Raw genomic sequence first — 11,532 nt, 5'->3', positions numbered from 1 at the left:
TATATATTATTACTTATTTCACTTAATTCTTACTTTTATTTAGAAATGAAAAAAAATAAGGTGCACACTATGAGATCAATTTACAACTCAATTATTCAATTATCTATGTGATCACCAAACAACCAAATACATACACTACAAGATTAATATTTAATTTTGGGAGTATTTTAGTGGGGGTCTCTAAAAACCTCTACAATATATTTTATTTATGACAATTTAAAAAATCTCCGCTAATAATTAATTCAAAATTAAAATATAAAATTCTCCCCCAAAATATAATTTCCCCTAATCGCAGAAACGAGAGGCAGGTTAACGGAGAAGAGAACGGCGCCTCAGACCCTAAATTTTCTATCGCCATTTTCGCCGCCGTTCTCGCTGCCATTTTCGCCGCCGGCGCCATTACCACTGCCATGTTCGTTGCAGTAGAGAGCTTCTGGATCGAGCCACCTATCTTATCAACGCGTTTTCAGATCTGTCTCTCTGTACTGTCGTCGCTGTCATTGTTGTCATCGCAGTTTTCGTCGCCGTTGCCGCCACAATTTCTGCTATCAATGCCAACGTAGTTGCCGTAATACAACGCATTTTCAGATCTGTTCACTCCCGAGCTTCTTCTTCAACGCCGCTTTCTCTCACTCCGATTTCTCCTTTGGACAGTTGCCGTGATACAACGCATTTTCAGATCTGTTCACTCCCGAGCTTCTTCTTCAACGCCGCTTTCTCTCACTCCGATTTCTCCTTTGGACTGCCGCTGGTACTTCTTTTTCTTCTTCTTCCCTGTTAATTTACTGATATTTCTTCTTTGTTAATGATAAATTTCTTCTCTGTCTTGCCTCCTCAGTTCTGTTGCAATAATAGTTCAGATATATAGGACTTAAGTTCTTCATTATTTCCATACGCAGTTTTTTACACTTCATTAAGGATCTAACCTATTATATTATCGATGCAAGATTCTTAGAGATATTATGTTACATGAGTTTTCTTTTATCATTATTTGTTTTTCATTTCTGACAGATGAAGATATTAGAAAGGAATTTCTTAGTTCATGGAAAACCATGTCAATGGCAGATGATGATGCAATGGATTTTGGCTTTGACTCTATTCCTAAAGGGAAGAAAAAGACATTAGACTTTGAGAAACTGTGAGTCTTCTTGAATTTTAGAGTTTGATTTTGGCAAAGTGAAATATGAAGTCAAAGGATGCTGTTATTGGTTTCATTCTAAAACATTCTTCATTTTAAATGTTCTAATTGACTGATAAGATGTTTGTATTTAACATTTATACTAGAGAAGGGTTATATGATACATTAAATTTCTTATCACTAAAGGCAGGATATACATATATGCAAATGTGAATTAGTAGCACCTATTTATTTCTATGAAACACTCTCTTGCTGTAGGGACATGAATTTTAATTTGGACTGTGAGTTAAAAAATATATCATCATTTAAGATGGACAAGTCTGACCTTGATTTTGCATGCCCACCCAAAAAGTCTTCTCAGTCTAAGGGCAAAAAAGGAGAATCTTCTGGTGGTGGAAAAGCAGGAAAAGAAAATGTATTTAATTTCAGCTTTGATTTTAATGAGTAAGTGACAAAGTACTCAAGACAATAATCATCTAATGTGGAACAATGTTATTGTTGGCTTCAGCTATGGTAGTGTGAGTGTTTTGAAGGTTCAAATGTATTATCATATTTACACGTCTTCTATTGGCATAGGTTGGATAACTTCAATCTTGATCCAAGCTTAATAAAAAGAGATACTTCTTCCAACAAGAACCTCAGGAAAAAAGTAGTTACAGCAGAAGAAAGTAACAATGCAGGTGCTAAAATGCCTAAAGCTAGCAATGTTGAAAATGCTCATGCATCTACTGATAGCATGGCTATAAAACCAATGATGAGGTAATATATATGGATTCTGATGGAGTTGACTTGCATTTAGAGCATTCATCTCTGATGCACACCACTGGGTCAGATAATACTGTTGGAGAAAATTTAGGTAGAAGTACCCAAGCTGTAACAAATGACCCTCAACCTGAAAAGAGTGATAAAAGCCTTGAAGATACTGCTAAAAGGTGAATGATTATTTTATTATTATTTTCTTTTGTTTTTTTATATTTTTTATTTATTTTGTCATTGCTAAAAAGTACACCCACGAGAACCATATAAAATTTTATTTATTTATTTATTATTTTATTGCTGGTATAATGATGAGGTTTGTTTTGTAAAATGACTCTGTTGTTAGGACCCCAGTCTCAGGGAAGACCACATTGCTATTAGCCTTGATTGACATTTTGCTAGAAAACTTGGCAAAGATTTAAAAGTAAGCAAATCAATCAAATTTTGCTACAATAAGTTTATACATTGTAGGCCATAGTTTCTTTTAAATTTTAGTAATTAAATTATTACACATGGATATTCTTGTTCATATGTGTTTAATAAAAAAAGGATAATAATTGGGTTAGTTATGATGATGAAAAAAATCAGAAATAAGGGAAAGTAACATACAATGGGCACGGGGTAGAAGAGTTTGTGGCACAGAGAAGTTTAGCTTATATTCGGCAACATGGTTAATTAGATGAATTAGTTTAGTACTTGAGTTTGTGGCCAAAGGTAACATTTTAAGCTTTTTATTTATTATGTGCTTGACATTTTACCAAAGGATGATGATGTTATTAATTAAAAGTATTTATTTATTGGAGCAGATTTTATATGAAAAGGCAGCCACTAATAATAATAGCAGAGGCAGAGGTAGAGGCAGAGCTTGTGACACAGACCTCTGTATACCACTGGTCAATTGAAGGTGAGATAACAGTGATACGTTTAACCTTAATACTTTGGCCCTTCTATACTTTCCATGTATGCATATTCTCACTCATTGTGCTTGTTTAAAAGTAATTGACTAGCATGTTTAACCTTAATATTGTGCTGCATCCTTTGCTCAATTTAAGGTGAGATTTGATATGATTATGCGCTCCTGCACTTATTGTTCTCTTGCTACTCATATAACATTTAATTTGGTCTAGTTCTGGTCTCTGGTTAGTTGATTTAGAGTTTTCTCTAAGTCAGAATTATCATATGTTCTTGTTCTATATTCAAATGAAAAATGGTGCTTATATACTTCACTATTGGCTGATATATGACTTTGTATTCAACAGATACTTTCATGACTGCATCAAAGGTAAAGAAGGAAAATCACAGAACAGCTTTGGTACGACATGCATAATCTTTTTTTTTCTTCGCTTTTTCTTTTTGCTCTCTTCTGACCAGGGGAAATTGCAGTGCTAGAAGAGTCTAAAGAAAGAATCACAAAAATGGTATTTTGGGATTGTATTCATATTTTCATTTTGAGACTTTTATGTAATTAGATAATATTGAAATATTGAAGTTGTTTTATTTTACTTTTTAAAGAAAAACAATAATAGTTATGTAGAACAATACCATATGTAATTATGTTTAGAACTATTGATATTGAGAATTTTTTTATACAAAGTTATGTCTTATATTGAGGAATTGTTATAAAATAGTTAGTTTTTAAAGTTTGATATTAAAAAATAAATTTTTAATTTGAAAATATGTAAATGAGACGAGATAATGAATGATTTGAAATTAAAAATAAATAAATAATTACAAGATTTGTGGAGGTTTAAAAATCTCACAAAATAGTTAATTTTTGTTAAATTAAAAAATTAATTTGTGGGGATTTTAAACCGTCACAAAAGTGACTTAAAATTGCCACAAAAGTATAATATAAAACTCCCACTAAACACACAAAAAACCTCCACTGAATAGATTATGGAGGTTTTTAAAAACCCCCACATAAGACCTCGTGGCACCTCAAATTTTGGGGGTTTTGGAAACCTCCACAAACCATCTGGTGGGGGTTATAAACCTCCACAAATAGGAGAAAAAACCTCCACAAATAAACAAAAATCTTGTAGTGATACTTATTCTCTAATTGCAAAATTTGATAAAGGCATTGGTAAGCATATTGGTTTAACTTTTTATTTAACATATTTGTTTATGTTATATTTGTAATCATATTATATCTATTTTTACGAATATATCTTTTTAGAAAATACTCTTAGTATTAGCATATGATGTATTAAATAAATATTAGTAGTTTTAAATTATTTAATATTTATTAGAGAACTTTGTGCATTAGAATTCTCTAATAATTTGTTGTTCATTTTAAGCTGATTTTGATATGTTCTTACTTCACAATAAAACAACATATAAAAATTTGTTAGTGAAAAGTATTACTAGGTTATTTATGATCACATTAAGTATACATGTAACATGTCTGATATATTGAAAAAAATAAATTACTAAAACTAATTAATAACTATTTTAGACTTGATATACTTAACACTAGATTAAGAAAAAATGAACAATGCATAACATGTTACTTTTTATTAGTCAAATTATTATAATTCAAATTAATTTTAATAAAACAACTTAAAATTATAATTTCAATCTTATCACGTGCATGGCACGGGTTATTACACTTGTTATAGATCTAAAATTAAGTTTAAAGTTTCAGACTAGAACAGCTTTTGTATTCTTTCATGGAGAATAAAAAGACTATATAACTCTAAGGGTTAAGTATTGTTTTCGTCCCTAATATCTTGGGTCAAAATCAAAATTGTCCCCGACCTTTTTTTCGTTATTAAAATCATCCTCAACTTTCAAAAACGCTTTAAAATCATCCTTTCCCGAATTTTTGGACCAAAATACCCTCATCACCATCATTCTCCTCTTCGCCTTCCTCACACCACCACCTCCACTGCCACTAACATTGTCGGCGAGAAGAAGAAGGCTTTGCTGGCGAAAAATGACACAGCGACAGCAGTGGCAACCCACAACCCCTCCCTCCTTCGCATCGCTTCTCTCTCTTTTTTCTCCGATGAACCAGCGGGGCGACAGCACCTCCTTTGCATCGCTTTTCTCTCTCATTCTCTCTTCTCCGATGAACCAGCGACCCAGCGGCAGCAGCAACCCGTCCCTCCCTCTCTTCGCATCGCTTCTCTCTCTCTTCTCCGATGAACCAGCGGCGGCAGCGCCTCTTTTGCATCGCTTCTCTCTCTCTCTCTCTCTCTTCTCCAATGAACTAGCGGCAGCAGCGACAACCCTACAGCAGCAACGGTGGCCCTACAGCAGCAACCCATCTCTCCTTTCTTTGCATCGCTTTTCTCTCTTTTTCTTCTCCGATGAACCAGCGGCGACAGCGGTGATCCAACGATGACCTTGTAGCGGCAATGGCAACCCAGTGGCAGCAGCAACCCAACAACAGCCCTCCCTTTGTTATGGTGGTAGTGGATATGGTGGAGGCAGTAGGGTGAGGAAGGTGAAGAGGAGAATGATGATGATGAGGGTATTTTGGTCCAAGAATTCGAGAAAGGATGATTTTAAAGCATTTTTGAACGTTAAGGATGATTTTAATAACGAAAAAAAGTCGGGGACGATTTTGATTTTGACCCAAGACGTTAGGGACGAAAACAATACTTAACCCTAACTCTAACAAATATAAAAACTTTAAGATAACAACAAATTTGACTAATCATCACAATTGCAAAATTTTTGCAATAACTCACTTTTCTTTACATATTTTTTTATCAATTTTAAAAAATATAACATTTTAAACTATATTATTATTATGTAATGAACGACCCAACTTCTAATACGTCATGACCAATGCTAATCGCTAGGAACTACTTTACAACTTTTCTTAGAGACTCTAGGCCTTATATCAAATATATACATATGAACCCGTAGTGCTAGTCGAAATCACGTGTCAGATATATAGATATAACAGAATAGATAACAGTTAGAAAGATAATATCTACATGAACCATAGAAAATACAGAAAATATAGTAATATCATACATATATGCCAGAATGCTCATTTAGTACATCATAGTTTACACCGGACTACGTTGTTACTTATTCATGAAAATATTTACAAACTCCATATTTATTACTAATAGGCATCGATTCACAAGAGTCACCCTAGTTTGGAACCCATTCTAACTTGTTTATATAGATATTTACAAAAACACCTAACCTTCTAACTTGTTTATATAGATATTTACTACTGCTACTATTACTGCTACTGCTCATGGATATCTTGGTAGCTGAGAAAATGTTGTGCTGAAGTAAGGAGAAAGTCATCAGAACACCTGTGATGATGCTGTTCACCTATCCAAATGCAGAAAAATGAAACAAGATTGCCCTGGTTCCCATCTGTGAAACGAGGGAAAGTAAGGGAGAACCTAAGGTTCTTAGCAGGGTACTACATGAAAAACCTAAAGGGTTTCGCAGCCTAAGTCTAAGAGTTTGTGCAATTGTGTCAGTAAGTCACGCAAACAAGTACAAGTACAAATATATAGCAGAAAAGTAAACAAGCATAGAATACAAGAAGTAGAGATAAATCAAAATCACAAAGAAATGCAACAACCAAGTCTGAGGCATGTTTGGTCCTATCAGACCATGAGCTCACGCGTCGATTGACTATCCACAACCCAACATTACCCAGGACTAAGCCCGAATATAGTTTTTCCAACCGCGTACATTCTCTATACGTGCCTAATGGACAAAGCCACAAGCATTCTAACAACTGGCAATTGTCACAGAGCTTGACGCCATAGTATGCTAACAGTTAGAGAAATAGGTTTCAGTATCAAGTGGGCATCCCACATCTTAACATGGTTCTGGTTCCGTCGGAACAGAAACTCCTCCTCCCCAAATAATCTTTTAGGATGATTTTTGTAACACCCTACCATACAGAGTCTTATGCTTAAGTCATAATTCAGAGATGGCAAGGTATTACGACCTCTAAAATAAAAATTTAGTACGTATAGTAGTATGAATGATTGATTATAACTAGGAGCCTTTGTAGAAAAAGGGGTAAACAAAAATCGCAACTCAAAAGCGCAACACTCCGATCGATAACGTAACGAATAAGGATAAACCAACGCGAGATTATATATATACAAAGGAGTGTCAAAAACAGGAATATCAAGACTCAAAATCCAGTTGCAAAGATAACCGGTCTGAGCATAGCAATATATACATATAAATAGAATAAGATACCCCAAGAAAACCCGAAGGGACACAAATACGTAAAACCTATTCTCCAAAATCTCCTATAAGAGGAGTCATCACAGTTTGTATTATTTAATAGAGATAAAAGTATCTAAGCAAAACATATAAACCAAAAACATAGCCCCGAGAACAAAGGATCTTCGCAAATCTAGGAGTCTCCAGCAGGCCTCAGCGAAAAACCTCACGTCCTGCATATGAAAACCACAAAATTCGCATGGGTGAGAACCAGAAGTCCCCAGCATGGTAACAGCTTTCACATATATAATATATAATAATAGAGGAAAGCCGAAGGCAATCCTAGAACTTCCTCTAGATAATTCAAAGCTTATAAACAAGCTAAACCATAAACGGTATCTGATTAAAGATCCTTCAGTCTAACTAATACTTCCCTTTCTAATTCTTTCAGACCTCCCAACCACCAGCAGGAGTATAATATAGCAAACACAGTTATATCAGACAAGAGATATGCAAATAGGAACAAGTAAGGCACTTAGACAAATAGCAAGTAATATGCAGTCAAATAGGCAATCTCAATCAATTCACATAGTATGCATATGATGAATGCCTGTCCCTAATGGCTGATGATATCATCTGTCGGTTATAGAGCCAACCCGACAAGTCCTGGTAGCTAACCATTGGACTGTCCCTTTGTCGTGTCTCCCCAACTCGAGTTATACTCAATATAAATTTGATCATAATCATGATCCATATCCATCACCCTCACTAGTGAATATTTATGGGGGTAAGATCATCCGGGGCTTTCACAGTGCTCGGCTACCCTGACGACATAGGGTCAAAAGAGCTTCAAGTCTCAACCTGGAGCACGTGGTGGCTAGCCACTGCTTTCCCCCAGGGAAACTCTCATCTCCGATAATGGAAGTGCAACATTTACAATTCATTCAACAGCATATATGCATTTATTCTTAGCCATAATCATGGCTCCGCCGTAACACGGCAATAATCCAGCCATCCGGCTCACGGTTAAATCCATAACCAGCCATCTGGCTCACGGTTAAATCCATAACCAGCCATCTGGCTCACGGTTAAATCCATAACCAGCCATCTGGCTCACGGTTAAATCCATAACCAGCCATCTGGCTCACGGTTAAATCCATAACCAGCCATTTCATTAACAATTACGGCCTTTCGGCCCATGGCATAACAAGCACTTCCACCACCATCCTCCGCATCTTACATAATCACCTTTGATCCTCATTGATCATTCATTTTTTTCCATTGCTTCACTCGCAAGTTACCACATCCCCTAGCTCCTTTTCTCATTGCTAGGCATATCATAATGATTTAAGACACAAGTGGTGAGATCGGAGGCTTAGAAGTATGAAATTTGGCTTTTAAAACTCAAAAATCAACTTTGGAATGAAATCAGGGCCATGCGTACGCGCACTCCACGCGCACGCGTGGATGGCCACAAAACTCATCGATGCGTATGCGTCATGCACGCTAACGCGTGGATTAAAAAATAGTCAAGCGATGCACACGCGTCAGCCACGCGTACGCGTGGGTGCTCTCGTGCCCCAGGCACAAAACTGGCACAGTTCTGGCACAACTCTCTGGAAAATGGCTGGGCATTGGGTGCAGCACATCGGCGCGCCCGCGCACACCACGCGCACGCGTGGATGGCGCTTTCTAGAAGAACGGCGCGTACGCGCCAAGTGCGCCTACGCTCGGGGGGTCATTCTGCTTAAAATATTCTAAGTTAAAAGCTGCAAAATTCACAAATTCAACCCCCAATCTTCCAACGGACATAACTTTCTCATTTTAAATCGTTTTTCATTCGTTCTTTGAATGGCATGGACATCCCGGATCTAATTTCATTTCTAAATAGATTTGGCACAAAATAGAGATCCGTAGTCCAAGTTATGTCCCGTCAAAGTATGCCTGAAAATCATGTTTTTCATACAAAACCACAAAGTGCCATTTTCAAAATAAGCCATTTTCAACTCTTTTCAAAATCAATCAAAACATGCCAATTTCATCTCTTTTCTTTGAAATCAATCAAAATATATCAAATTCAACATCAAGCCTCCTCAACTCATACATTGACACTTTACCACAATTCACCAAAATCACTATCCCATCATTTTAACCCACTTCACCCAAGTGGCTCAAACTCAAACACATTGACATATCATATACTCTTTCTCATGCCAATTTTCAACAACACCAATTCCAATAAATCATCATTGTACACAATCAATATCATACTCATCATCAACATGGTTCAACCCACAATTCAACCATAATCAATCATCAAGCATATATCACAACATGCATATTTCTCATACATCATACCATCAAGGCATCAATAATCATCATCACATATATGACCACATCAACAACACCAACAATTCAACAACACCAATAATTCAATGCCTATCTTAGGGCCTCTAGCCTAAGTGTTTTCTACCACATTACATATTAGATACGAGAAACCGAGACCATACCTTAGCCGATTTCCCAAGCTCAACCGGAGCACTTCCAAACCACTTTTCCTCAAGCTCTCAAGGCCTCAACACCTCCAAGAACAGATTTTTCACCATCAAATCCCTTTTCAAGCTTTTTAATATCACCAATCAAGCCCCAATATTCACACATACACAACCTAAACCACAATCATCATACCTATACACAACATCTCAATACCCAAACATCATAGAACAACAAATTACACTAGGGTTGAGAATCTTACCACACCCAAGGTCCAAGGAGACAAGATTAACCTTCTCCTTCAAGAGAGTTGACTCCTATAACATCAAAGAGCCCAAAATCTCAACATTTTTGCTCATGAAACTCGAAAACAAGGCTGGAAATTCGAAGAGTAAAATGTGACTTACCTCAAGATTGATTGTATGTGTTTTGTAGAGCTCTCCACGGTGAACGCGTAGCCGCAAATGGTGCGGCAATCGGAGCTCTAGATCAAAAGTTATGGTGGTTTGAAGATCAAGGGAGAGATAGAACTTGAAAGAGTGTTCTTCCCTCCATGGCCTCCATTTTCAGCATGTGAGTGTGTTTAGTGAGGAGAGAGAATGTGGGCCAAGGGCCACTTTGGGTCCGGTTGGCCCGGTTTGGCCCATTCGGTCCAATCTTGGTCCGAATTCTATAAAATTGGTACCAAAATTCTCATCTCAATCTCCTCTATCACATTTAGCCATAAAAATCACATTTAGGGCTTTCTAGAATAAATTCTCATTTATGGGTTAATTAACCGTTAATTAACCGGGTTTTACAATTTTGGTTCCATCGGAGCAGACGCTCCTCTTCTCCAGATAATCTATTAGCATCTTGGGGTTTATAGTTTTCTTTTTTCACGACACTTTTCAAATAAACTTTTTCTCTAAGGGACTTCTCTACCTTTTTTTTTATAAAAACTTGTACCCGATTTTTACTCTTTAAATCTCTCAACCTTTGTCACATATTCTATTTTGCCCTTGTTACTTTTATATATTTTCAATTTTGCTTTTTTTTACTTAAGTTCTCTTTTTACTGTTTTCTTTAGGTTTTTAATGGCGCTTTTATTACTAATGTTATTATGTTATCATTTTACTCTCGTATCCTTCCTAACATACCTCTTTGACCCTTAAGTTAATTAACCATTTTTATATTTACTTTATGCCTAAAATTACCATTTTTCACCTAAGTACTCTAGTTTTACTGTTTAACTTTATTTAGCGTCAAAATTTTACCGGATTAATCCTGATAGTTTTCTATAACCAAATTACTCCTAATATTTTAATTAAATACCAATTTTTACCACTAGATACCTAAAAACTAATTTATCCTTTATTAATTTATTTACTTGTTATAATTATCACTTTTTACCGTTTTACTTCTAACTTTTACTAAAATTTTTATTTAGGCCTAAAACTTTATTTTAAATATAATTTTGATCCAAATAATTTATATAATTATTATTTTATCCCATATGAGACTAATTCTAGAATTTTACTGTTCTTTTAATTAAATCATATTTTCAACCCTCTTTTTATCCGAAAATGATCATAACACCTGTTTTATTTTTACCTACTTGTTTCATAAGATTAAAACTATTTTTTTAACTTCTTTTTAACTCATTTTCACCATAATTTTTGTGCTCTTAGTAGCTGAAATTTTTAGAGATGCAATTTTTATATTTTTTTCTCTACTTTTAGTGACTTTTAAGGCTTGAAACTTAAACCCCAAGTGCTTCCATATTCGGCTGTTACCACACAAAATTTTGAGGTAAATATATTGCATATTACAGATATTTAGCAAGCCAAAATAGAGATAACTAACAGAATTTCAAGATTTAGAAAATAAGCACAAATTCACCACAAATGGCTCATATAAACACAAAAAATAAACACAAACATATTCTAACTAATTCTAACCCTTACCTCTTGTTTAATTCAGTCACTAGACCTCTCAACCATCAG

At 35.4% G+C, this 11,532-nt stretch overlaps 1 protein-coding gene across 5 annotated transcripts; it reads left to right on the top strand.

Annotated features, from left to right (window-relative positions):
- The first annotated feature begins 652 nt into the window (after positions 1-652).
- LOC110272550 (uncharacterized) lies at positions 653-3,449 on the top strand. 5 transcript variants are annotated; one of them, XR_008000451.1, is made up of 5 exons: positions 653-751; positions 1,012-1,582; positions 1,715-2,318; positions 2,701-2,798; positions 3,154-3,449. XR_008000451.1 is itself a non-coding variant. In XM_052251260.1 (5 exons), exons 3-5 carry the CDS (start codon positions 1,907-1,909, stop codon positions 3,219-3,221), a joined length of 330 nt encoding a protein of 109 aa, XP_052107220.1. In that variant the 5' UTR covers positions 653-751; positions 1,012-1,138; positions 1,715-1,906; the 3' UTR covers positions 3,222-3,449. The 5 variants fall into 5 exon arrangements, 3 of the variants coding, with proteins under 3 accessions (XP_052107220.1, XP_052107219.1, XP_052107218.1); XM_052251260.1 differs by having other exon boundaries at positions 1,012-1,138; positions 1,715-2,070; XM_052251259.1 differs by having other exon boundaries at positions 1,012-1,138; positions 1,491-2,070.
- The last annotated feature ends 8,083 nt before the right edge of the window (positions 3,450-11,532 follow it).

This window comes from Arachis duranensis, chromosome 6, assembly GCF_000817695.3.
Source record: "Arachis duranensis cultivar V14167 chromosome 6, aradu.V14167.gnm2.J7QH, whole genome shotgun sequence".
Classification (NCBI taxonomy): domain Eukaryota; kingdom Viridiplantae; phylum Streptophyta; class Magnoliopsida; order Fabales; family Fabaceae; genus Arachis; species Arachis duranensis.
The sequence above is the reverse complement of the archived record's forward strand: the minus strand, read 5'-3'. Positions and strand labels throughout refer to the sequence as shown.